Here is a 27,426-nt window from a genome sequence, read left to right as displayed (position 1 = left end):
TGTTCTGTGTCGCGTACAATCTATTCACATGGTTAGTGATTGTTAGAGTCCCATTCATCTCAGTTGTTAAGCCTTTTGGTGGTACTGCTAGCTTCTAAGCATAAAATCCACAGGTGGTGGTTTTTTATTAACACTATTTCCATTTGGCTTTCTAGTTCAAGGCTGAGCATCACAAAAGAGATGATTAAAAACATACGCTAAGGATTTATATTGGTCTTGCAGAAGTTAACTTCCTTCTATGATATTAACTGTCACTGTCAAATGAGGTGGGTTTAATGTGTAGTAGGAAGAGTTCAGAAATAACTGCAAACCGAAGAGATTTTAAGAAGTTAGTTATTCTTCAAGCGTTTAGTCTGACTAGCAGGCTACTGATACTTCGCATGTTTCAAGTTTAATAGTTCAGAGTAGTAACGAACTACTTCTACACAGTAAAAACCAAGTCCATGCTTTGATGTTTTGGTGCGTTGGCTCGTCTATTTATGGTTCTGACACTTCTTTTCTTTTTCAGCTGAAAATGGTGAAGGCTTCCATATAATTTTGAAGTGATGTCACACAACTGCTAGACTGATACTCCAACGCAGAATGAAGTCCTGCCTAAAGCTTATGAAGATCATCCAAAACCTTAGGATCTAACTTCACCGTATAAGATGTTTCATATTGAAAACACAAAATGACCTTTCTAATGAGCTGTTTGATAGGTGAACTTTCTTATCACTGCCATAGCTAAGTGTCCTCATGAGAGGTATAATGCCATGACAGCTTATGTACAGGCATGGAAGACAATGTAAGCAAAGGTGCTTGCCCTTTACTGAACCAAGGCAAATTACGGCCAGTAGATACAGTTTCTAGAAGCAAAGCACTGTTGCTTTTCTATTCTCTGTATCCAGTTGGAGATGAATGTAAACTCATTTTGGGGCATTTACCTTTCTGTGCCAGTTTGTCTATTACGTGCTTGTACCTTATGCTGGTTTTATTTTTTTGATGTTAGCAGAGCACATATTAATCCGTGTGGAGATGAGTAGTTCAGCTGATCGTGATCAGGTTGTCGGGTCTTCGAGAGTAAAGCTGTCAAAACAGCTTCCCGTGTAAATTGTGTATAAGAGTGTATGTAAGAAGTGTAAATGCCAGAACAGGGCTTTTAAGAAGCCCTAGACAGATGCAATATATGCATGCAGCAAACTGCATTATCAATAGTACCTTATTGGAGGGATTAATATAAATCCTATGGGGTACCAAGTAATTGTGTTTTGCTTTAACAAATTTAATGGAAAAGAATTGCCTATGCATCCTTTATGTTTAGTTTCCTAGGTTCTCTGCGGAGCACTGCTGCAGTTTAACTCTTTGCTCGTAAAATTGTGGGTTTAAAAATACTAGCAGTGAGAGGTGGATTTTTATGACCGACTTAGTGGAATTATGCTGATGAGGGAAGATGACCCACTGGCACCACGGGGCTGTCATAGCTTTCAGCAACATCAAGTAAATTGCTTAAGAAACACTAAACATACATCGTTTTAGTCTCCTCACCAGCAGGTAGATGCCTTGCTGTAGTTGCTATTATGGACAAGTATCTTTCTTACCTTTTCTGTTGACCTTTCTTCCCCCTCCGATCCATACCCTACAGCTGTTACAGTGCCTCTTCCCTATGACCAAATATTTACTTTTCTTTGAAACAGGCAATGTGCTTTTTCAATATTTTGGGTATTTTTTGCAGAGACACGGCACAGCATTTCCTATGTTAACATTAAGTTTCAACTGGTTAGGTACTTAGAGGGGACCACTTCACAAGGTATTAAGTGACAGTTTCACAGCTGTTGTTTTGTGCCTTTGAAAAGTTCCACCTTCATCTCTGGCTTAAAAGCTTGGGAATAGTTTGCTTTTTCTGCTGCAGTGTTCAAGGTAAACGACGACTACAGCATGTAAAAAAGCAACTTTGATTTTTTTTCGTTCCCTCTTTCATAACTGGCTCGAGTGCTTAGCAGAAAAGCTCTTAAAAGCTGTAGCATTTTGAAAATTTAAATTCATCAAAGCTAGAGTTTCTTTCCTATTTTTGTTTCTTCTGCACTGAAAGTAAAATTTTATGTACTTAAACATTTCTGCCTATAAGTTGTTCATCTTTGGGTATTGTTTGGTCCTGGTATTTTCTTGAACTGACACACTTGTGTCTTTTCAGCTCACACCGTATTCAAATCCAAACGTTTTATAAAAGTGGAAAAATCCTTGATTGGAAAGTATCCAAATATCTAATTTTAAAGAATATTGAAAGTTGTACAGTAGTTTGTCCAGCTCACTTGAAATTGGAATTAAATTATGGCACCAGCAAATCGCTTTTGTTTTTTAATAAGATGTACACATTTCAATTTAAGTATAATAAATGTTTTTCAATAATTTTGTAAATGTGCTTTCTTTTTTTTACTTCCCCACAACCAGTAAATGTGCTTTCTTTTTTTTACTTCCCCCCCCACACACACACATTAGCAATACTTCTGTGGTTAAGATTTAGATTAACTGCGAGACCTACCCTAGCAATAATGGTAGGTAAAGGTAAATAATGGAAGCAAGCCAGCTCTGTAGTTTATCCTGCACCCGACACACGCACGTAGGTCTTCTGCTCCTAATAGAAAACTTAGTTAAACTTGAAATAATTGAAACAAATTCAAATTTGACATCAGCTGATTGTTTATTTAAGAGTCCTATATCAGAGTAGGTTCCATTTGGTTTTGTACATCTTTAATGTGATAGACTTACATTATGTTCTTAGAAAAAAAAATGAGCCAACAAAAGGCAACACATCTTGACATACTGGTACCAGTGGCTTTCCTGGTACAGTTGAGAATAAAATTTGCTTAAAACTCTCCATTACAGCAGTATCTTAATGGAACTCTAAGTATGATTGTAACAACACTCCTCCACTTCTGTGCAAAACAAGCCCTGATTGGCTTATTTTGTAGTAGTAAAGAAATGCATGTACTGCACTCCGATCTGTCATTTATCCTCTAAGTTGAGACCTTGTCCCCATCGTCTGTGAATGTGTGAAGCACGAACACAACACAGCCGCTGTTGTCCATAAAAGTCTCTCTTCTAATGTTCACACTCCTCTTAAAAAGTAGCTTAAAATTTTGAGGGGAAATTGCAGTACTATCCCATAGCAGCTTCTCCAACTGCTTTTTAAGCCAGTATTTCTATTAGTTTTCAGTAAACACACAGGCCCTGAACTCTTAAAACATACACACACACACACACAATCACTCTTACACAAAAAAGCTTTCTGAACTGTTGAGTAGTTTATCTCAGATAATTAAGTTGCTTAACATAAAAAAGTTTATTTATCTAACCCTCTATAGCACTGAAAAACTAAGGATGAAAGCATGGCCTGAAGAGTTAATACATAGATTTTATTATTATTATTATCATCACTCAGAAGTTGACAGCTTCTTAAATAACCCAAATGTGAAGAGTTTGGCTTTCTACATTTGAAAACCACAGGTTTGGTTTGGTTCAACTCCTGCCTGCAGATTTATTTGCCCAGCTGCTTGCTGTGTCCCTAAAACGGGTGGGACAAACAGCTTGAACTGAATTCCTCGCTCCATCACAGTTCCTGTAACTGAACCTGGTTTCCATTCTTCGTCTGTAGAAAAGCATGAAGAATACACCCCTCTTCCTAGAGCCGCTGCATCCCTTTCCTTACAAACTGAGGAGGTAACTGAGGACACAGAGGAATGGCATTATAGTAAGCACCACACACGAGTGTGGCAGCCAATTGCAGTAGAGTGCACACGCTCTACCAGAGTGGATTTCTTACCCCTTTTAAAGGCCGATGGCATTAGGCATAAAACGTGCTTCAGTGACAGGCAAGCTTTATACTAATACATAGTTCAACTGAACCAAGTTCAAAAACTTGAAAACTCGTGTTTCTATTTATATAGTTAACTTGAGGTACTATCTTACCTTTTGACATTACCTATTATGTCCTGTTACATAATTAAATATGAAGCTGAATCATGAAAAAGTATAAGCTGTTTTGCTCTAAGAGCTCATGATTACCTTGCATTTTTTGGTCAACATCTGCTAAAGCCGATTTGTCCTTAAACCTGGTATTTAATCTCTCGTGTATATTACAGAACAGCAGGTTCAGTTCCTTGGTGTGTCGGACTCAAGCCCCACGTTACGTTAGAACTTCACACTGAATCGTGCTTACAAATGCAAATTAACTTCCACGTTTAGTGAACTTTCACCAAGTAGCTGCTAGCTGAAATGCCCCCACATTTTACACGGTACTTCAGTTCTCATGCCAACAGAAGGAAGGAGTTACTAATACAAACCGAAGCATCACCAACTTAATCCACAGCTGCACATTACGTTAAGATTTTTACCTGGAAAAAAATGCTTTTCTTGTCACAAAACTGGATGACCAAACACCACCATCAGGACTGTCAGGAAACCAATTCCTTCCACTGACTTGCAGTCCCATTCTTTTCTTCAACAACAACAACAAACTTTGCGTGGTTGCACTTACTGTCAAAGAATAATACAGCATCTGCAGAGGCGCTGTCCGCTCCCTCCTACCGAAGGAGGGGGAGTTACTGGAGCAAAGTAAGCATGAACTTTCACGTGAGGTAGGTGAGCCTGCGGATGAAAAGTCTGCATTATAATGGGAGAGAAATAAACATAACTAGTAAAAAGAAGCAGTACGCCTCAATTACTGCCAACAGGTCAGCTCTCATTAAGATTGGTTAGCTACGAAGAAACCATCTATACGCTTGGTACTATCCAAGCTGTCTTCTCCTGACACGTAATTCTCACGTCCCATCCAGCGAAGGCATGCTGACGTCTGGGCACTCACCTGCTCAGGGTTCCCACTTATTTCCCAGTACAGCACCGATCAGCCTGGAGAGCCCTCTATGAAGAGAGGCGTGTGTTCTGCTGCAGGGGAGAGATGGACCCCTGGCTACTGCAGAGAAACTCGTCTGTGTCTTGTCTCCCATATTCCCTGCTTCTCTCATCCTAGAAAGCAGCATGGAATAGAACAGGGCATCTGCCCTCGGTAACCGCTATCAGGGATGAGCTTTCCAATTGCAAAAGTGTTTGGACACGAATCTGGGATACGAAGCTGCAGACGAGTTGTAACAGTACGGCTAAACGCTGCCCCCCCAAGGTAGGCGGTCCCTGACCTAACGGGGGAGGTACACGGAGAAGAAGAGTTTGTGGCTGGATTCCAGGGCCTAACGGCCCTACAGCCCATTAACTGAAATCTCCACGCAGATGGTTTACTATTGGCACTGCGTATTAACGTGTATTTTAGGAGAATTAAAGAACGCCACTACACAATCCTAAAAACACAGAAGCCTGTATTTGAAAAAATACAGAAAGCAGAAGAAAAGCACTCGCCATTCCAACAGCAAAAGTGTCATGAGTTATAAACAGAATCGGACAATTATGACGGCTCATATAGAAAAGCTATGTTTAGTCCCTAGAGATGGGGACCTAGCAGAACAACGTTCAGACTCTCTTTTTCCATCCTCCCTTGCCTGGGACATCTGCAGGATTCATACAATCTCAGGCAGTATCAACAGCTCGGGCATTCCCGCCAGAGCAAGTCAGCAAACACGTACTCTGATTCGTTTGATTCCAGCTCGTGTGACTTGCTGACAGTCATACAGCTCAATTCTCTCCAAGTTGTGGCAGTTCTCCAGGTGTTCCAGAGTCACGTCAGTGATGAGAAGACAGTTATCAAGCTCCAGGACCTGCAGCCTCTCGTGACCACACGTACTGTTGCTCAGATGAAGAATCCCATCATCAGTGATCAATTCACAGTGAGATAAGCTCTAAAACGGAGAGGCAAACAGTTAACGACATCACTCAGTCCTAAGTTACTCTATCCTCTAAACCTCAGAAGTCCTCTTCAACCTCCTTTGTTCTAGTGGTTAAACAGTTACAAAGAGCGTACAGCTGAAATCCAGAAGAATAACAAAAGAAACGGCTCTGCTTAACAAAAGGGCTGTACTTTATTTTTAACTTTGCTTCAAAACAAGTAGAGTCCCAAAACAAGCATCGCCGGCAAACTCCTCAGGCCCCTTTGCTCTCTATGAACATGGAAATTCTGTGCCAATTGTCACGCACCTCCATTACCAATGGGTGCAAACAACACCTGCCACGCCAGAAACAGGAGACAACTTTAAAGGACGATCAAGAACATATAGGAACAGATGAGGATCTACTGACAGGAGTTACTGTTTCACAGCTACCACATTTTCATACATACCGCCAGGACCAAGCCTGTGCAAGTCCACACAGATAAAGAACGATCAGACTGGACTTGATCTGCCAAATGATGATTTCAGGAAAACCGTGAGCGCTCAGCATCCCAGGCTGTACATACAAGGAGTAATAAACATCTTGTACAGCTGCAGGAGCAGGTCTTTTCTGCAACAGTCAGCATAACAAACTAAAAAATTCTGCTTCTCTTTAGCTTATTTTTTTACTCCCTTGAATTTCAAGAGCATGGAAGAAGTTGCAGCATCTCAGGCAGAGGCACCACATAAAGCAGTTTCCTGGTTCCGTTAGGGAATTCATGACTTCCAGAGAAGCAATGATGATGACGACAACAGGAAACAGACTTTCCTCGGAGGGGGCTTAAAAACCACTGTTTGTCACCAGTGAAATGAATGCTCTCAAGTCTTCTGCACTAGAAATGTGCAGGATCTATGAACTCTTACTACTCTCGCCCTGGGCTCTGAGCGAGCTCCCTGCTTTCTGCTCAGCCCTGTGTCTTGCCTGTTCTTGTATCTAAGTCTAATGGTGACTGGTTCTGAAGTAGCATTTCCTTGCCACAAGTATTTTTCAGACAGCAACTGATGAAGAAACACTTGCAGCAATCCAAAAGCCCTTTTTAACGCTGCACAAGCTAACAGTAGTGCTCAAAAGTACCTTCTGCCAATCATCTGAATCAAACAAGTAATCCTTCCCTTCTCTGGGTACAACACATCTATCTCCTTTTACTTCAGCCTGACAAGGAAGCTTGAGGACTACCAACCATGGCTTACCCTCATTTTACCTCAGCTAGAGTCACGAGCATTTCTTGCCTGCTACCAGACACACAGGGTCTGTCCTGCCCTTTAGAGCAACTTGCCCCTCAACTTTTTTTCACCTTCGCTGAACAGGATGAACAAGTAACCAGAGAAGAGGCTGGGAGACAGGTCTGCAACTCCCCTCGGGTTTGATGAGGAGCCACCCCGGCAGCTTCCCTTCAGCTCCAGCTGGTCCAACTTTACTCACTCACCGAGTGTGAGCAGCTGGCAGTGACTCCAAGCAACACCACAACTGGGGCACACGGTCTCCAAAAGGCAACAGAAATGAAGCGCTTGCCCCTATCAACAGCGTTTTATCTTATGACAGTTTACATTCTGCAAGTCTATCAACTCTTCAAATATTTAAGCTCCCTCCTATACCTACTTTCTTTATGTACGTGTTCTGAGCATTTGATTTGGCTCACAGCCTGGAAACCATCAGCAGTTGCAGGGTTAAAGAACATTTATAATAGACCTGCTGTTTCAAGGAAGGACAGGAGGTTATGTGAAGCTGTCGGCTACAGCAGCAGTCTGCTGGCTAATTAAGAGTTTTCTGTCCCAGGAAGTAAGCAGCTTATAAAATCAGCTTTCCTGAGACACTGTATTTGGTGCTGAAAGGACAATACAGGATGTACAGCTGAGTTCACAGAACTTTGTAAAACAAATATGCCAAATGATACATACTTTGTATTAAATGACATGATTTTTCTGACTTCATAATCCTGTTAGAACATGTTAATAATGTGGAATTTTACGAAGACAATTGCTTGAAATCTTTAGAAAAGAGAGATAGGGTCAAATTTGTTTTTTTGTTAATACACACTAAATGCTGTGTATAGATCAAATATGGCATGATATACTGTGACGGTAAGAAACAGTATGACCAACTTCACTGAAGAATTCAATTATTTTCTCATCTCCAGGAATATCATGAGTATTTCACAGTTTCCTCTAATAATTTGAATGTACAATTATTAAAACACTTTCACCAGAAATTACGTCTTAAGTCCAGTAAGTAATAAAGCATTTGAGTGCTCTGATACTGATGAAGATGTAACAGTTATAATTGGTCTAACAGTGCTTTTGCTTATTTCCACCATCTGCTGAGTCTCCAAACACCAAGAAACAAATTCAAAGTTGATTTCTGCAACTCCAAAATATTGGCTTAAACTGCAAATATACCTAAACATATGGTAAAGCACAGCTACACAAGAGTTCACAGAACCATCAACAGTACGTGATTTCACATTTGAAGTATCAAGATGAGTTCACGTAGGGTATTCGGCACCTGCTAGTCTGTTTCTTCTTTCCTTGTAATTCTCAGCCATCACTGTTCACTCACAGTCTTTGAGTATGTATCCTTCCCACACACAGGATATACACATCAACAAAAAAGATATATTTTTCTGGTTCCCTTAGAAAAGGTATGTTATTTTACCAATACCACACTTCCCCGTCCATGGGCTAACACACAGAGGCCAGCAAACAGGAGCAGGTTGAGAAAAATACTTGAAAGTTAGCAGGTTTTATGATATCTCTGGTGACGCACTGGTGGAACTGGTATAAAAGATCTCTTGCAAGTACTGGTTACGGTTGGGGTTACAATACGAAAACACATCTGTCTTAAAAGAACAGAAAGTGTCCCATATAAATGGCTCTACATCTCCTGACAACTCTTGTTTGGCTTAACATTAAGAATTATGGTACAGAAATGAGGTTGGACAATTAACAAGCAAAAATAAAAAAAAATAACAATAAAAAAAATAGTGAAGAAGCTCCTTTTTAAAAGCCATCTCTCCTCATGTTGCTACCTTAGTAACACTGAGTAAGTAACACTAACCAATCATAAGACAATTTAATTAATGAAGCAGCAAACCTTCCTTTAATCCCATCTAAGAACAGATTATAAAGATACTTGTTCTCTCAGGTACATTTGAAGTAGTATGTAACAAATCTACACTTATGGTACAATTGGCTCTAAAGACAGGAGCCTCTATTGTAATGACGATCTAGTAATTTTGGAGTACCTTGACTGAAGAACAGCCAAATTTATGTCGCCTGAAATGGTTTCTGATGTTCTGAAAGATCTAAGCAACCATTCCCTAAAAACCAGTTCTTTGAAATACAGTCAGCAGGGTACCCCACTGAAGGCACCTCAATCCTCTCCAATTACGTTCAAAAGTCTAGGTCAAAAAAATTTCCATAATTTACTATGTAAATGTAGTCCTTGGGAAAAACTGCTTGCATGCAAAACTGATTACAGAGTGATTACATTTATCTTCACTGGGTGGTTTTATTTATTCAGTATTTGACTTAGAACATTCTTCTCCCTAAGATAACCATTAGTGAACACTTAAGAGTATCTATAAAGGTCTGAGTACTGTTAGTTTCCGATGGAAAGTTTTATTTTAACTAAGTAATCAAATATGAAGGATGTTAACCATAAAAAATAAGCTTTCTGGTTATTACTCACTGATTTGGTAATATTTTTTATCACAATGCATGTAAATATTTTAGGAGTAACCTGCTTCTTTTAGAACACTTATGAAACTTGCATATATTTTGCACAGTGTCATACTACCTCAGGAACTTTTTCCAGACCCAGAGCAAACAGCTCGTTTTTACATTGAAGGAGTTGTGCACATGTGTGGTTTTGGAGGTATGTATTAAAGTTCACAAATAAAAAGTTAAACTTACCAATGCTTGTAGCTTAGGACAGTGTATAGAAAGTTGTATCAATGTGCTGTCAGTTATCTAGAAATAAAAGAAACCAAACAACCGTAAGCAACAGACAGCAGGAGGGCCAACCCTCGGATAGGATCTCTCTCTACCAGATGAAGGTTCTGTTATTTCTGGAAAACACCCAATCACCTGTTGCTCTTCAAATATTTCCCCGTATAGAATTTCCCAATAGTTATTTTTATTTACTATCATAAACACAGCACTATTAATAAAAAACAAAGCACATTTAACTGAAAGTGCTAATGTTCTTATCGGCACTGCATTCTTACACTGGACATTCAATATTCCTTTTCATATTAAATCTCACCAAAACACATTCTTCCAAGTCCATCTTCTCCAGCTCGTGGCAATTCTAAAATAAACAAAAATCAAACAGATAAACAAAAGACAAAATAAAACAACATATAGACATAAAATCATGCACAGGGCTAGTAATATGGGAAAGCACAGCTTCCAAGAGGAAATTGTGAGCTAAATCCCTTCAAGTATTTGATCACCAAAGGACAAAAAATAGTAACAAAACAAAACAAAACAAAAAAAAATCCACAAGCAACACACCTCCTCCCCAAACCTCTACATTTTCAGCCTCTCTCTTACGTAGTGAAGTTTCTCCTCCGTGCCCTGTAAGGTTTGGAACAGTATGTATAGGATCAGTACTCACTCACCCCTGCTTCCCGTCCCCCTCTTGGGGTCGATTTCAATTCAAACCTATGGTATTTACAGCCTCTGCACTAAAGCCAACTAATCTGCATACAGATGAATCCAACTAATCTGAAACACACTTAAGCCTGTGAAACATCTCTCTTCACCATCATACTTTAGAAAGAAGCCTTAAAAACAATTTGCTTTGCTAATGAATGCTGAAAATATTAAAATAGGGTCCACTTTAAGGCTGGGAGAAAGCTGCACTTCACATTTATACAAGCAATTTTCCCAGTATTCTGAGAGATCCCTAGCAAGCTTTTAGAAGTGCTTTCAATGACTGATCATGACTAATTTCAAGAAAATGATGTAACCTTGTGACTTCGCAGCAGATCACATGGTGCCACGGCTCAGCCCAAACCCCAAACCCTGTTATTTACAGGCATATGAAAAAATGGTGTAACTTGCAGCTCCCAGAAGCAGGCTTGAGGTGACTACCGAAAGCCCAAGGCTGTAGTCCTGAATGATTAGAAAAATCACTCGGTTTAACCACTGTGGCTAGAAAAAACTTTCATTCACACTAAATATCAGTAGTGTAAATGAACCCTGTTTACAGAGTATTATTTTTGTGTTCAGATTTCCTAAACCAGCAAGCATACAAGCCTAACTTGAAGCATTTTATACAATCTATATGCTTACTTCACATACTTACAGCATGAATCAGGGCACAAGTGCTTATAGTTTATAATGTACAGTGTAAGTATTTTTGTAACTTAAAGGTATGCTCAGAATAATCTATTACATGGTGATTTTTGGGGGTGTAAATATCACAAGGGTATGTGTCATCTTTATAGGGGAAATTTGGCTAGAATACATAACACAAGTTTAGAATTATGTTAAGCATAATAAATCCAATTGAAACATACTAAAAAAAGGGGGGGGGGGGGGAAGTGAAAAATGCAATGATAGATGGCAAAATAGATCAAGTGGCAGCTCTAAGTATAATCCAGAAATAAAATCACTTTTTAGTCCCCTCCTCCACTGGGTTCTTCCTACTTTATTTTTCTTCTTCTCATATTCCTTCCCAGCAGGACTACATCAATTCACGGCTGCTCAGCAGCAATGAAAACAAGGCAAGCTCCAACCTTCTGAAATGACCCTTACCCGTGCTAGAAGGGTAAAACCAGCATCTGTAAGATGTGAACATCTTGCAGCTTCCAAAATCCTGGAAAAGTTTTAGATGTTAAAGAAAACGTTAACGTAGAGAAAAGCAAATGCATTTGAGATACAAATTTGTCTTCTGCAACTTAAAGCTCTCAATAGCAAATGTACATATAAGCCTATTTTTCACAGTAATTTGCAATTAAAAAGCACTAAGCAGACTTTTGATCCAGCTTATCAGAAGACTCTAATAGTCACAGAACACATTAAGTTCAATCCTCAAATCTTCTCAACACTTAGTGGAAAAAAATTATACATAATTATAGGCCCTTTGACCTCTTTTTTCAGTGAGACAGCACAATGCTCAAGTTTTCTCATGTGTTATCTAAGGAAAGAGATGGGAGAATAAACCCTGAGTTAAGGAAAATGCAGATGAAGCCCACATCTAAAACCTGTTATCTAAACACAGGATGCTGGGAAGCCACAAAACTGAGAAACTGCTTACTAGAAATGCACTCAGAGCCTCTGCATGAAGCACAGTGAAGCAAGTTACTGAAAAGCAAGGAGCTTAAATTCTCTAAGCCCGCAGTAAAGACAATAAACTACACCAACACAACCTTAAAGAAAATAACACAGTGTTTTGGAAAGATAAACCTAACACTCTTGAGAGGTACTGGGAAGCAGTACTGACAAAAAAAGGTCAACTGCCCCAAACAGCACCACTAGTACATAGAACAGGCCTCCATCCCGTAACTGCTTTTTTGTCATCGTTTTCTTTTTCTTCTTTTTCAATGAACACTTTTTACTTTGCAGGTGGAGTAAGTATCAAGATGAATAAGGGGAAATCACAGCACTGTGCAATGAGAAGCACAAAGTGCCACTTACCCACTCACCACTTACCCACTCACCACAGCAAACACTACTTCTATACTGGGGTCGGTGGGGGAGGAGGCAGGGCAAGATGGACAAAAGAACCTCTTGCTGTGGTACACACTTAGAGGCATCTAGATCCTTCCACTGGTTTAGGAGGTCATTAGAAAGCACCCTCTCAATGGATAAAGTGCAAAGGGAAAAGCCATGCTGCATGCACAAGAAAAATACAACCCCACCAGAGTAGGGGATGTGGGGCTCTGACTGTAACTTTGCTGGATCAACCTTTTCCAAGCCAAAAGCAAGATCGCAGCTGAGTTTAGAGGTAAGCAGCCCCACAGGCTACACCCTTGATAACCACTTCCAGAGTGCTAGTCTTCAACGAGGTTCAGAAGTATGATGGAAACTCAAGAGCAGCCAACAGAGAGGTGGCAAGACAGGTACTGCTTTCCAAATGGACAGTCCGGATTTTCTTTCCGGACTCACATTTGGGAACTTCGTGCCCTTTGTGCCCTTCCATCAAGGGCAGTTAGCAACCTACCATAAAATACTCTCAGCTACTCTGAAAATTACCTAGGATGCTGGATAGGAAAGGGAAAAAAACCACCAGCAACACCAACAAAAAAAATTATTCAGGTCACATGTTACCCTTATGTCATTTACTTGCTTTCAACTCTATCTACACTTGCAACCATTGGATCCCTAACCTCATTACATTTCTGACTTTAAAGGGGGGGGGGGAATTACATCCGCAGCGTGCAAAAGAGTGAGGATGCTACTTACTGCACATCTCGTTGAAAATAATATGGAAACAGGGGAGTAAGAAACCAGAAGGAAGCTCTAGCTTTCCTGAAATTGGGTGTGCAGTCAGTCAGAAAAGCAGAATGGGGAGAGTGAGCTATATATACACACACTGCATCAATCAGGTCCCAGTATGAAAAACAGGTGGGAAGGCACTGGTCAGCATGAACATGAGCAAAGTTCTAATTTTTGCTTTGTTTTAGTGATCGTACTTAATTACAGAGGGCTCTTCTTTTTTCCAGATACAGCTGACATTTATTTCCCATCCAGTGATTCGTGACAAAGTACCTAACGTAGGAGCTGATGAGGCAAAACGACATCCCAGAGCAGATTCCCCACTCTTATAAAGCAATGTTCTCTGAGACAGACCTCACAGTTGCATTCACTGTCTACAGATGTCTTTTGGGCACACCTGGAGTGTCTCTGCACACAGCACCTCCCTACTCCTGTTGAATTAGCAGCAGGTGGTCTCAACACTGGTGGGATTAAAAGCAATATGATCCTAATTTTCACAGTCCCACCTAGACAAAGACATCCATGGTTCATGAGTGCTTTTCTCGATAAGCCTCACCAAAACACCTACTAGTATTTTAACACTAAAAAGTGCTAAAAAACAAAAACAGAGAAGGTATCAAGCACTTATATGAGCAGATATAAAAAGGGATGAGGACGCAGCTATATCTTGATGTAGGGGGAAAAAAAAACAGCTGAAGGGAGTTGGCCAAGCTTAGGATTTTTTTTCAAGATGTCATTTGTGAGTGGTAACAGCTGCAGAACACAGCGATATCATGGAAAGCAGCAGAGTAGGACATCCAAGACCCTGAAGTGAAGTGAGAGTAGCACAGCACAGAAAATGCTCAAAAGCTTCCTAACAGGGCCAGCACATCCAACAGAGGCAGGAGAGTTTTCTTTCATACTCAACACCAAAATATTCAGAAGGTATGAACAAGCGTGGAATTACATTTCCCTTTGATTTCCAACATAACTTTTATCAAGTACTTTCCATACATGATCCCAAAAGTTTAACTGTAACCAGCTGCATCATCTGTCTTTCCACCACGCAATTCTCTACAGTGATCACTGCAAAGGGTCATTTTTGTCCTTATACTGGCTCCTCATTAAAGGAGAAGAACGGCAGACGCCTTCCCCCTCGTGGCACAGACAGGGGCTAACAGTTTACCTACCAAAGTCAAAACAATTCCTGCTACAGCTGTACTACCCTTGGAAAGAAGTGCACAACTAATAGCACTTTAGACCTCCTTTTATTTCAAATCTGAGCTGTGAATTGAGAGAATGAGAGAAATGGTGGAAAAAGACCAGTAATAACAGCACAGCTTTCTAAGGAACACAATTAAGTGTGTCAGAAGACTCTTCAGCCCCAAACATGGGCACACGTAAGCTCTTCTAAGTATGAACCGTTACATGAAGGGGACTGTCACTCTGGAATTGTCTTAAGGACAGGTCTTCTACAGTAACAAAAGCTCTTTGTCACTCAACCAGCTAAAGAAACACTGCGTGTCAGCATACTGCACACTGGCATTTGAATGTAGCTCCCCCTAATTTTTACGATCTACTTTCCTCCATTTATCCGTGATTGAAGTATAACAAGTTGCGGCTCCTGCACATCCTGTCATAAATGGCAATTTCGTGTCATCCAAAAATCTTTTTTTTTTCCATTTACATTAAAATAAGACCTCACAAGAAGTATTATGTCCCTACAACCAGAGAGCTGCTGCATGACTGAGCTTCATTATGAAAGCTGAAGCTGTCCCCGCTTCTGAGAATACCGACATAACATATGTTAGCACAAATTACATCAATGTAAAAGTTTATATTATTTTTAACTGATGAGCCCCTATTACTCAAAACGTATCCCATAAATATCAGTCCTCGGTGCTTGCAGAGACATTAGCACACTCCATGTCAGAGTTTAAGAATGCCAGGATGTACTGCAGAGCACATTAAAAATACATTTATAATAAAATCTGTAAACATAATAATCAGGTATGATTTAGCTATTTTTTTGCGAGACAAACGACTGCATAGAACCACATCAGAGTACAAACATCACAAGACACAACACAACTACAGATATTTTTACCTTCTAAAAAAATAACAGGCTTTATATCTTCTTTTCTTCTGGCTTGTAGTTAGTACCTAAAATATTTAGCTAGAAGCACAGAATTGAACTGCTAGGTTCAACATGTTTTATTTGTTATATATTAATTCTTGTTTTTTTCAACATACAGTGGACCACATTCATATGCTAACTACAGAGGACCAGCCCTCAAGTTTATATTCAGCTGGTACTTCTAACTTACTGTTTCGATTGCAAAGGTAACACAAACAACACAAAGCTAAATCAAACCTGTGGATATAAGCTGATTATCTTCAGAAGTGAATTTCTTAGATCAGGCCAGTAACAACATGACATACTCATGACACGCTCATGACATACTTACTTCAGCCTTGGACAGTTTAGACCAAGTGCTGTGAGAGAAGCATCTGTAAGGTTGCTACAGCCTGAAACACAGAGCGACTGAAGTCGATGACATCCTCTACAGATTTTTACAATGCCTTCATCTGAAATTTGCTGCAACACAGAAGAAAGTTGAAGTTACTTCGTTATCAAGTAATCAGCTAAGAACAAAAATCAAGTCATATTACTAAACTTAGGGTCACATTGTATATAACCATGGTAACCTGTGGATCTTCAACCAAAAAATACCATCGTGAAACCATGTTCATTGATAACACTGAAGATAATAAACACACACAATTCCTGCTTATCTATGCATTTTTCCACAGATCTCGAGTACTGCTCAAAGGCAGTCAGAAGCACAGAGGGAGAGTTGTTTGTTGTCGTCTTCCTCTTTCACTTTGCTTTTGCTTTATAATTTTCACTTTTTTTTTTTTAATTATAGTTGTCTTTGTGTGAAATAGCTTGCTGCTTGTATGTTTCTAGAGTTCAGGTCTTTCATTCCAGTGACTGTTTAAGTTCAGGAACAGTGCAAAAGAGAGCTTAAAGCTCAACAGCAGGAGCGCTAAGTACCTATTTTGCACTGGAGCAGTAGAACCCAAGGGTAAAACTCCTTCACCTCCAGATAATTTTCAAAGCAAGAGTTACAGGTTAACAGTTACATATAATCCGTTCTTTACAGAAGACAAATGTAAAAGCCAGGTTTGCCCTACCCTATGCAGTTGTCTCTAGAGCTGAAAGTTTTAACTCAAAAGAGGGTTCTCCATTTCTCAAAATTGTTTTGTACTAGATATTCTGAAAAAAGTAACTCTAAATTTGGAATACGAATCAAAAAGTTTTCTCTCTGAAACAGGAACTATAAGAAACAGGCCCAATGCAGCTGCACCAAAATAGCAACAGGAACTAGGTTATTGGGTGTGTGCAAATATTTTGTTTACAGGTCTTCTATTCTGGAAAAAATATTCTCTCCTCCTCCCACTCCTAACTCCAAGAATTTAATTTTTCTGCTGAATGACTAATCCTTCATGGCGAAACAGGTTTTTTTTATTTGCTGGCCTAACATTACTCTTCCAATGATAACAACGACCTCTACTGTATTTTCAATTCAAAATACACTTTCCTTTTATAAGCCACTCATCTAGGTATGCTAATACTACTATAGCATATTTCTGAGTCTATTACCACAAACATTACCTTTCATAGATGGAAACAGGATGAAAAATAGCAGTAGCTCAACACAAAGGGAGATCACCTTATGCCCCCTCCCCCAACCCAGCACTTTTTAATATCAGTAGTTTAAATTTGCAAATCGTCTTGTAAAATAAAAATTATTCCAGACGTCGTCTTTTTTTGTGGATCCAGAAGGATATGCATCATTTACAGATAAGATGATGTTTTCTGGAACTGTTTTGCTCCCTTTGAGAGATACTCATGACACTATTATTGGGAAAAGGAACTATTTTGGAGGTAAGGAATACGTAAATTTTATGCTGCTGCTGGAGATGGAGAAAACCTTCAAGTTACATATGAAAATTTTCCATTCTGAAACCGCTTGTGATTTCAATGCCTACATCCCTCTCAGGAAACAAAAGTGCTCAGAAAATGCCTGCAAGTCCCCGGTTTCTACACTCTAAAGATGGTACCCTTCAGATGTGCAGTTTCCAGAGCTAGTATCAGTTCATTCCATAGCTGCTGGAGCTGGCCTGGCATTTTACAAGGCCCATAAAACAGAGCCACCAGAATTAAAGTGTGGATCATAAAAAGCACAAAGAGACCTGCTGTGTAAAAATCAGTGCTAGCCCATAAAGGTCATAAAAAGCCTGGCTGCTTCTGGAAGCACACTTCTAAGCCATAGCAAGCAGGACACATCTCCAGTGAAATAAAGCTTTAAAGCACACATAACTAGGTAGGACACACAGACTATCAACTCAAAAAATTCAAAGGGAAAAATACTTTCACTCATGAGGATTTTTTTGTTGGTACTTCATATCTACGTGACAATAAACATACTGGCCAAGGGAAAACTGGTACACTTCTATGCCAATGCCCCTTTAAGCGAGAGAGATCATAACTGATTATCAGCAGACCTCTTGAGAGCCTTCCACAAAAACAATCAGAAAAGGCTGGCCTTGATATATCTCATTAGTCTCAGGTAAAACACAACAGAAGAACAACTTTGGAGGAGGAGGACAGCAAAAGGAAGAGCGAAAGGGGAGGAAATTATGTACTGACATTATTTATTAAAGTGTGGTTCTGACCAAAAGAAGGAACTTCCTTTCATTCCCGTTATCTTTAGGTGCCCAACTTCAGTGGGCACCTAAATTCAGATTGAAAAATCTGAAAACTCTCTTTCGCTAAACATCTGGCTCATGGAAGCTCAAGCTTTGTCTTCATATTGTTCTTAATTTCTGCAATTTTTTAATGTAACTTTTAATAATCCCCAACACTCCAAAATGTTCAACACTTTAAAGAAATCTATTAGGTTCAAAAATTTTCATCCAATCTTAATAAAAAATGATCCCATACCACATTCATTCAGGAATAATACGTAAAACAGATTTGAAAGTTTTAGCCCAAGCAGATTTTATGATACCTTCTAGCAATAAAACTGTAGAAAACTTTCCAAAAGCAAAAAAAATAATCTAACTTCATTATTTAAATTTGCATGACTGAAACACTGAAATTCTTATTTATGTCAATATTTTCTAAGTCTTATTTACAGACAAAGAATGACTTAAATAGATTTAAAAATCTAAAAGGAGATCTTTCCCATTCCTAAAAAGTCACATCAGAAACAACAAAAAAGCAAATATAAAAGAACAGCAAGTCTAATTTTTGTGTACTCTCTACGTAGAATTAAAAGTACATGAATGATTCCCAGTCATTTCATTACAAATGAATGTGTTCTTCCATTACTGTTGAAAAAGCGTGCCCTTCTCCTGCTACCTAGATGGTTCTGATTCATCTTCAGTTATGATGCCATTACATTTTACTCTCAATTATGTAGGCCAGAATATTGTTTCTGCTCAATTAGAAACCTTAAAGTTATGAATAGAGCAAAATGTTTGACCTTAACGGATGGGAGAACAAGAACTACATCTGTAAAACTGCATGGTTAGCGCATACACAGTTCATGAGATTTGAATGAATGCAGTTAATTTTTACTCTAGAGCTTGCTACAGTTAAAAGATGCAATGAGGGGAAAAAAAAAATAACCCAACGCTCCAAATCCACACTCAGCTGTAGAAACAGCCAGCTCACTTAAGACCTCTATTCCACCCAAGATTCTGTAAACTGCAGAGATGTATTATTTGAATTATTTAAGCATGTAGCAGACCAATTCACTAGCATTCAAAAATGGTTTATGATTCTTAGAGAATGTAACTTTTGAAGCTTCAAATACTTACTGTACAGGATTGCAAATTCAGGATTACAAGTTCATGACAGTGATTTTGAATGTGTTTCAATGCTTCATCTTCTAACTGTATTTAGCAATTAAATCAGACATAGGAAAAGAAACAAGAAATTAAAAGCACAGCAAAGCAGCCCAAAGAATGTACACATCTTGTAATATTGAACAAAAGACAATAACAAAAAAGGTATTTTTTAATTCATGGAGATTTCAAAAACCCAAAATAAAATTTTATTCCTAAAGGATCACCCAAGCAGTTATGTACCTGTGTGCAACCTCTAAGAAATAGAGCTTTTAGTCCACTACACCCTTTCACCAGTGCTTCAATACCATCCTTCGTAACCTGATCACACCAGGAAAGATTCAAATGTTCCAGATTTCTGCAACCCTCACTGGGAGAATTAAAAAAAAAAAAAAAAAGTTAAATCCAGCCTTCAAATAGTCATAACAATGGGAAACGCAAATTAAACACACTGTTAGAAATTAATAATAGCCAGTGGACTGTGCCAGGCCTTCACAGAAAAGTCACAAGAAAAGACCACACACAAACGTCATAGTCTACACCCAAGAAGTGCTAGATACAGGATACAGTCAGTGCTGATACACAGTATTAAGGTTCAGCACTGATTTTTTTAACTTTATTAAATGTTGAACAGCTCTTTAAACACTTTTCTTTAGCACAAAACACTGAATCTTCTTACCTTAAGCCTTTCAGAGAGCTGTTTGTGATGGCTACGCAAGATGTCAGATCCAGATGTTTCAGCTTGGAACAGAATCTGCTAAGACTGTAACACGTGCTGCAAAACAGCAGACACACTAAAAATACCTTCAGCTACTTCTTTTTCCGAATTTTCCCATCAAACAAAAAAACCCTTTGACTTACCTGTCAGTGATTTTTGTGCACCCATTTAGATTTAAGTGTTCGATATTTCTACAGTTCTGTGCAAAGGTCCTAAAACAGCAACAAAAAGCTGGAGAATTAATATAATGTCACAAGTTGTAATACAGTCACTAGAGTGCGCTCTGTCCCCTACCTCCTTCCACCTCAGTCAAAAAGCTTAATCTTCAAGCCACAGAGTAATTACAAAGTACATCTCAAATACATCTGTCTCAGTGGTTGCTTTTTCCTTTTGCTATTGCAAGTTTCTGTCTTGGGTAACTCCTGAAACCAAGTGTTTTTCCTCTCTCAAACACTACTTGAGCAAGGTGTTTATTTCTGTCATATGTAAGCCAGAACTGACTTGCTTCAAATGCCCTAACTAAAAACGTCAAGGGCATGAACAGAGAGGTTTAAATATCACATCAGTTAAATATTAAGCTGCTGGGGAGAGTTTTTGCACATCTCATTACTGAAGCCTTTGTAGGTCTTATTAGGGAGCTCGCTCCCACATCAAATGAAAAGGAACGTACCTTGCACAATACAGAAGTGGGACCTAAGCCTATCGGACTACTAATGGAAAGCCCTGTGGGTTGCAAATTAGTTATTTATGAGTTTAAAAATTAAAACGCATCTGTGTGCACTACTGCGTATGAACTCTAAGGATGACTGGAGCTATTATACTGCTAAAAGCCTGTATGTATCATTATACTAATTACCCAGAAGAAATACATAAACTTTCTTTTCATCTCTGCAGAGTAATATTTACAGCTGTGTTGCATTTCAGAACACTGTTTTTATGCCCATGTTTCCTCCAACTGCATGGATTTTATTGGCAAGGGTGGAGGAAACACACAAAACCAGTTTTGTCTGGAGGCTTGCCGTGGTTAACAGATCCGACTACACACTCAGCTGGTAACAACTTCCTGGCTCTCCAGTGTGGATTGAAAACAATGGAAAAAAACCCAGCAAGCAGTTATACCGGTGAGAGTTTCCACTTGAATTCTCAAAACAGCTATTCCAAAATTCATGTACTGGAGGGAGATTTACAATCGAGACACTCTTCAAATCACTTGGAAAGACGTTACACTCTGTAATAACTTGCAGGAACAGCAAACTTTGCCTCTGAGATTCAAGCATGGGGCATGTCCTGACAGAGCTGCCACATTCAGTACTTACATAGCCAATACCTACTTCGATAATTGGCTATTTTTAAACAAAAGTTGAGGTAGAAGAAGGATAAATAGAGAAATTAGTATCATCCACAAAACTAATGGATCTGAAAACAACTCAACACAAAAAGCCTGATAGGAAAAGTCACTTTCAGAACAAGTATCTGAAAATTAATGCCACCTTTCTCATGCTAATGTTTTGAAAATCTTAAAGCTCATGCATTTATCATTCATTTGGTAATTTCAATATAACCTGCTTATATTTCAGAGGTGAACCATCTTCTTTCCTGAAGTGTCTTAGTCACCACCATCTGCACCAGTTAGTTGTTACGGATGCACGTGTGAATACTGGTAACACGCTGGTAGCCCCTCTCAGTTAAGCCTGTCCTATTACCTGCTAGCATGACATCATCCTTACAATGTACACGTGCTACACACTGAACTGCTGTATACTTATTCTAAGTACCTATTTACTAAATATATAATTATTTAAAAATATCCCATCTCCAGCCCTCCCCCTCTTCTCACGTGCCACTAATACCTGAACCCACTTACGATTTTTTGGTCCTATTCACAACCCTCACTACAGTCCCCTAGCCTTAGTGTCCTGAAAAGCACAGTTGGGAGCCTAAACCAAATGTGAAAATGGAGTTACTGGAGGGAAAACTGTTACCTACTGTCCTGACTCTTTCTTCCTATACCCTTCCCATCGCCTTCCCCGCTACCTCCTCCCAAAGCTAGTTGCTACCTCTCTCTGAGCCTGCCTTCTCCCTCTCCTCCACTTCTGCTATCGCCTCCTTCCCTACTGAGGACACAGGGACTGTCAGCGTGAATGCTCTGGGAACTTGGAGGAGCACTGCAGAAAGTTAACTCTGGTTGGGGCTACCTCTTTTTTGACAGCAGTTGCCAGTAATCTGGGATATGGTAATAATACGCATTTCCCCCTAAGGAAAAGACTGCCTGAAGGTGGCGACACACCAGGGAGCAGTAGGGAGATGTCCTAGAGGCAAGGAAAGCTTTGGGGAAATCTTCGGGTCTGAAGCTGGGATGCCTATTTGGGTTACTAAAGCAATGTATTGCTTAACTAGTTGCTGGATGAATTTACTCTAGAGACAAAAATCAGTGAATTAGACTTACAAAATTTTAGAAAGAGCTAAAGGTCACAAGACACTAACTTAATGCCCACTGCTTAACAAAAATCTTTGTGCTTATATTTTCCACCTAAGAATGGCCATACTACGTCAGACTGAATGCCATCCAGCCCAGTCTCCTGTGACAGCAGAGGAAAGCATAACTGCAAAAAGCCATACCCCGAGGCTTCCTCCAAATATTCTTTGAGCCCTGAAGTACTTGTAGCTTAGGGACCCTGCAGCTGCAGGTAGGATTTTTGGGTTTAAATACTCAGAGAAATATCCACAGAGGAATCTGGCTAAACAGTTTGCATATAGAAAAAGCTTATATGGATTCAAACGATCTTCTGGGAACAAATTGCACAGTTCAATTTATATACTGTGTAAAGAAGGGCCACTGTCTCTATTCAGAGACTCACGAGATGTTCCTGTTGCCTGCCTGTTCTTGCATTAGAGCAAGAAGAGAATCTCAGGCCTTTCCTGATTTTGTAGGCACTCAATCATATCAGTCTTTATTCTTCCTCCCATTGCTAGGGTCACCTCTTGTCCAGGCTAGAAGATAAACTATAAACTGACTGACTACTAATCTTGATGAAATTAATATTGTAGGATGCCAGAGTACAGGTCTGAAAACATTTTAACTGCTTGAAAATTGAGAGATATCAACATAATACTAATGAAAGAAAAAGACACATTTCTGAAAAGCACAGTTCTTATTTCTTAGTTCATTTCCAGAAGATAACAGTAGCTATACTTTGATCTCAAACTGCCGTCTCATTTAGTCATTATTAAGGTACTTAGCACTTATTTAAGTATCCCATTTTGATCATTAGTCAGTACTTAGAAATCCAAACAAATGTAACAATAATTGCTTTTGGTCCGGACGTTAGGAAATAAGTGATGTCTCAATCTAGGACTTTACTTACTTTAAAGAGGAGTCTCCAACACCAAGACATCCTCTCAGACTAAGTTGTCTCAGGAACCCACCACACCTTTTCGATATATTTTCCACAACACGACCCTTAAACCAAATAAAAGGAAGATTTTGTTGAGTTTTATTCTGACATAACATTCTAACCAAATTAAAAATGCCAGGAGTGAAGACCAGCCCCAGCTATACCCCACCAGAACTACACCTCTTTGAATTTCTTTTGTTACTTTAAGAAAAAACAGTTACCTGTTGAGAATCTCCACTCACATTGAAGTGCTATTCAATTCAATGTTTAGCTTCCCCTTCCTTTTTTCCAGTCTATCACACATGGCTCAATTTTTCGTCTCAGCAAAACCTACCCATTAAGACTGCTAAAATGATCTTTAAGTTTTGTCAGATGTGTAGGGAACCTGAAGAACTGCCCCAAAGGCGGAATGGGAGGCATGCCCGTTCCTTAAGGATCACCGTTACTACTACAGCATGTAAGTTTAAATTGTCCACAAAGACATGCCTAAGCTAGTACGTCACTCTGAACTACAGCCTCTGCTATGTCCCGTTTTACAGTCCCTGCTGTAGGGATGGTTACCTTCGCAACTGAAAGGTGCTGAACGCCTTGGTGGGAGCAGCCACTTCAGTTGCCTCCAGAAGATTTGCCCGAGCCCACCTGCCAGTCTTCAATGTCATATATATTTGGGTGTCTGTGCCTAACACTTGGGAATGCCAAAGACCTTCTCACACTGTGAAGCTTACAGACTTTATGCCTCATTATTTGGCAAAAGCTGAAGCACAGTTTACAAACAAAACTTCCTACTTGACCCCACATTTGCTACAAAATGCTTTGTAGCAAAATTTACATCCTGAAAGCGCAGTTTGCTATACATTAGGAGTAAGCGGAATAGCACAATACTTCTAATGTTCAATCTGAAAGTAGCATTATGGAAAAGTTATTTAAACTACAATAAAAATATACCTTCCCTCCCCCTTCTTTTTTTTTTTTTTTTTAGGAAAAACAAGGTAAGATAGCAAAAAGCAGGTGGCCACTGCAAAAACTGACTAAACATCACACTGTGTCTAATTTTAGGGAGGTAAGGTAAAAGAAATCAACATTGATCATTTAACAAACAGGACTAATACCCAACAGCACATTTTCTTCTCTCTCTCTCTCTCTCTCTTTTTAAAGAGGGAATACTTATAAAATTACAGGTCAGTGGATTTTTTTTCCCCCCCTCCCTATACGAGATGGTAACAATTTTACTGAAACAGTAAAATGTTTCTTACATTTTGTTGTTCACCTCTAATACCAAAGTCCTGGCTAGCACTTTGTGAAAATATTTTCGTATCAGAGCTTGTTTCTTAGTCCATAAGTAACACTGTTCATCTTATCTCTCAGAAGAATTTACACCAAAACAAACAAGTGAAAATCATTGTACAAACAAAATGATGTATTTTTTAAAGCTTTCCGATTAGTCAGAATTATTTCTCAGTAGAGGCCAAATACCTTTACTGTAAGAATAAAGTCTTCAATGAATAACGTATAATGCAAGTTCAATCTACACTGCAGAAAAAAGCCAAAGCCTAGTGCATTATTCAAAGAAAATAGAAACAAATAATGAGATAAGTTTTCCCAAACCCATTTATTTCTTTAACCATGTAAAAAACCCCAACAAATGGCATACTCAAAAAGACAACTTCAGTGCATTCAAATGTGTTTAGCTGTTTGAATAATTCAATGTCACTCAAAAAACTAGTTCTTCAAATTACCCCAGCTTACATTTGGTTCCACATACCAAGAAATCCTAAGGCACATTTAACTTCAAGAAGATCTTCACACATCTTTGTGATAGAAAAGAAACATTTTTTCTTTACAGTTTTTCTTCCCCCCTCACTTTATTCTCTACCACATGAGGTCTTAAATACGGAAAATTTCACAACAAAACCTAATTTTTCATTATTTGATAGCATCAAGCAGTACTTGATCTGAGACTATGTGAAACACCACCAAACAGGACAACATCCAACTGAGCAAAAAGTTGCCAAATACAATTAGCAGCTTTTACCTGTCCTAAATATATAGGCAAAAAAGATATTTTACTAAAACAGCTGAAGAAAAAACAGAGTTCTTAGACACCGAATGTGAAGGTGTATCTCATTCAAAACTACTTATGTAATAGGTTGCTGGTTTAACATACTCTTATGAATAATTTAAGGGGTTTATATTACAAATGTACTTAAATATAATATACTGCAGCAACTGAATTGCTCCAAACCACAATAGCTTCTTATAGCAAAAGAGGATCATAACTTAATTTCATTCCTTCTCCTGAATCCCATGCTACAAACATAGTGTCTCTCAAAGGGCAACACCACCAGGTACAATGTAAGACAAACATAACAAAAACATAAAAATGCAATACTGTGTTTCTAAATAGCAGAAAGGTTTCAGATACAGAAAAGGCTAACCAACATAAGGACCACAGACCTGGAGGGTTTTCTTTATTATTTCTTAGCAAATGAGAAACACAAGCTTTTTTAAAGCAACTGAAAAGATTACATTAAAGCTCCAAGTCTTCTTAGACACATTTAGATAGAGGCAGATGCCAAAATCTTTCTCCTACCTCTCTAAGATCCTCATATTTAACATCAGTATAGCAGAGGAGTTGGCAATAAAATTCTAAAAAAGTGGTGAAAAAAATTTACCCTATATATTACTGTAAAGCTTTAGGAACAGTTTGAACCACGGTTAGCAAAATATACCAAATGAAACCCATCTGGATTTTATTCATGCAACTAAGAAGCTAAAACATAAAATCCAAAAGCAAATTCATTATTGTATTCTAAATTTAATTTGTATCATCAAACAACAAATAATAAACCAGTTCAGATTCAATTAAGGAACTGTATTTCCCCATGGATTTTTGTCTTCATTTTCAGATGTCATATTTTATTTTATTACGCACATCTATGATAGCATTAATGCAGACATGTTTTTCTTATGGAAGACAAGACTGCCCTAATCCTTTCATTATATGCTGAAAAGGACTTTAATCCACATGTACCTACATTTCAGGCAAGGTTCAAACCTTATGAAACAAATGTTCATAAAATGGTAATCAGATACACACCAAACATATCTAGGCAAGTCAGCAGTAAGAAAAGTTGTTCAGCATTTTATTGTTTCAATCTCCAAGTCCTATAGCCAAGTGTCCAGAGAGCTTTCAGCACTAGATGGCACCCTCACAAAGAGACTCAGGACCACCAACAAAATTATCCTCTAGATCGTGAAAGTGATTTGGAGGATCTCACTCCACCCAGAGGCACCATTTATACCTTTACTTTCTGGAAATGAGCAGCTTTGAATTTCTAGAGCCCAGCATGCATATGATACATGCAAATTATCTGATACATAGCTGGCAACCAAAATTGAAATACTCATCCAGTGTAAAAAAGAAGTCAAATAGAGTTCTTTATCTATTCGCTCCTTCACAGTATTATTATCTCGAACTTTAGCCTTTAAAACATGTAACGCAAGCACAGTCTATGGGATACTCAAAATGGGCTATGCTCTTAAACATCACCATAGGAATGAAAAAAACCCAAAGACACTAACCTCTATATCCGTTTGAAAGTTAAAGAGGTCTATTCTTTGCCAATTGCTTCCATCCAGAGCTAAAACATTCCATGCCTACAGAAAACAAATACAGTTGATTTATTACCTCCAATGCCTGCTTCCTTCATTTGCCGCTCAGCAATTCAAATATAACAAACTCAAATATAACAAAATATACAATTTCAGGTAGCATTTTTAAAAAAGAAATATAATTGTAGTTATTAGTAGTCATACAATATCAACTAGTTAAAAACATAGAATTTGTGTGTCCTGGTCTCGGCTGGGATAGAGTTAATTTTCTTCCTAGTAGCTGGTACAGTGCTGTGTTTTGGATTTAGGATGAGAATAATGTTGATAACACACCGATGTTTTAGTTGTTGCTAAGCAGTGCTTACACCAGGTAAGGACTGTTCAGCTTTCCGTGCTCTACCAACCGAGAAGGCTGGAGGTGCACGAGAAGCTGGGAGGGGGCACAGCCAGGACAGCTGACCCAAACTGACCAAAGGGATATTCCATACCATGTGATGTCATGCTCGGT

At 38.8% G+C, this 27,426-nt stretch overlaps 2 protein-coding genes across 2 annotated transcripts in view; one reads left to right on the top strand and one right to left on the bottom strand.

The window, feature by feature from the left end:
• Window positions 1–2,394, top strand: part of UBP1 (upstream binding protein 1 (LBP-1a)) — a 48,717-nt gene extending 46,323 nt beyond the window's left edge. The window contains exon 18 of the mRNA XM_009272433.1: window positions 509–2,394. Coding sequence (XP_009270708.1) covers window positions 509–546 — 38 coding nt within the window. The 3' untranslated portion in view covers window positions 547–2,394. The remainder of the gene's footprint in view (window positions 1–508) is intronic.
• Window positions 2,395–3,059: 665 nt separating this feature from the next.
• The window catches only part of FBXL2 (F-box and leucine rich repeat protein 2), a 77,237-nt gene continuing 52,870 nt past the window's right edge, over window positions 3,060–27,426 (bottom strand). The window contains exons 6-17 of the mRNA XM_009272431.2: window positions 26,889–26,963; window positions 23,277–23,371; window positions 20,055–20,123; window positions 19,873–19,968; window positions 19,437–19,563; window positions 19,167–19,241; window positions 15,743–15,873; window positions 11,613–11,673; window positions 10,114–10,158; window positions 9,762–9,818; window positions 5,610–5,822; window positions 3,060–4,623 (exon numbers count right to left, since the gene is read on the bottom strand). Coding sequence (XP_009270706.1) covers window positions 4,516–4,623; window positions 5,610–5,822; window positions 9,762–9,818; window positions 10,114–10,158; window positions 11,613–11,673; window positions 15,743–15,873; window positions 19,167–19,241; window positions 19,437–19,563; window positions 19,873–19,968; window positions 20,055–20,123; window positions 23,277–23,371; window positions 26,889–26,963 — 1,152 coding nt within the window. The 3' untranslated portion in view covers window positions 3,060–4,515. The remainder of the gene's footprint in view (window positions 4,624–5,609; window positions 5,823–9,761; window positions 9,819–10,113; window positions 10,159–11,612; window positions 11,674–15,742; window positions 15,874–19,166; window positions 19,242–19,436; window positions 19,564–19,872; window positions 19,969–20,054; window positions 20,124–23,276; window positions 23,372–26,888; window positions 26,964–27,426) is intronic.

Source organism: Aptenodytes forsteri, unplaced genomic scaffold, assembly GCF_000699145.1.
Source record: "Aptenodytes forsteri isolate BGI_AS27 unplaced genomic scaffold, ASM69914v1 Scaffold398, whole genome shotgun sequence".
In the NCBI taxonomy this organism is placed as follows: domain Eukaryota; kingdom Metazoa; phylum Chordata; class Aves; order Sphenisciformes; family Spheniscidae; genus Aptenodytes; species Aptenodytes forsteri.
The sequence above is the reverse complement of the archived record's forward strand: the minus strand, read 5'-3'. Positions and strand labels throughout refer to the sequence as shown.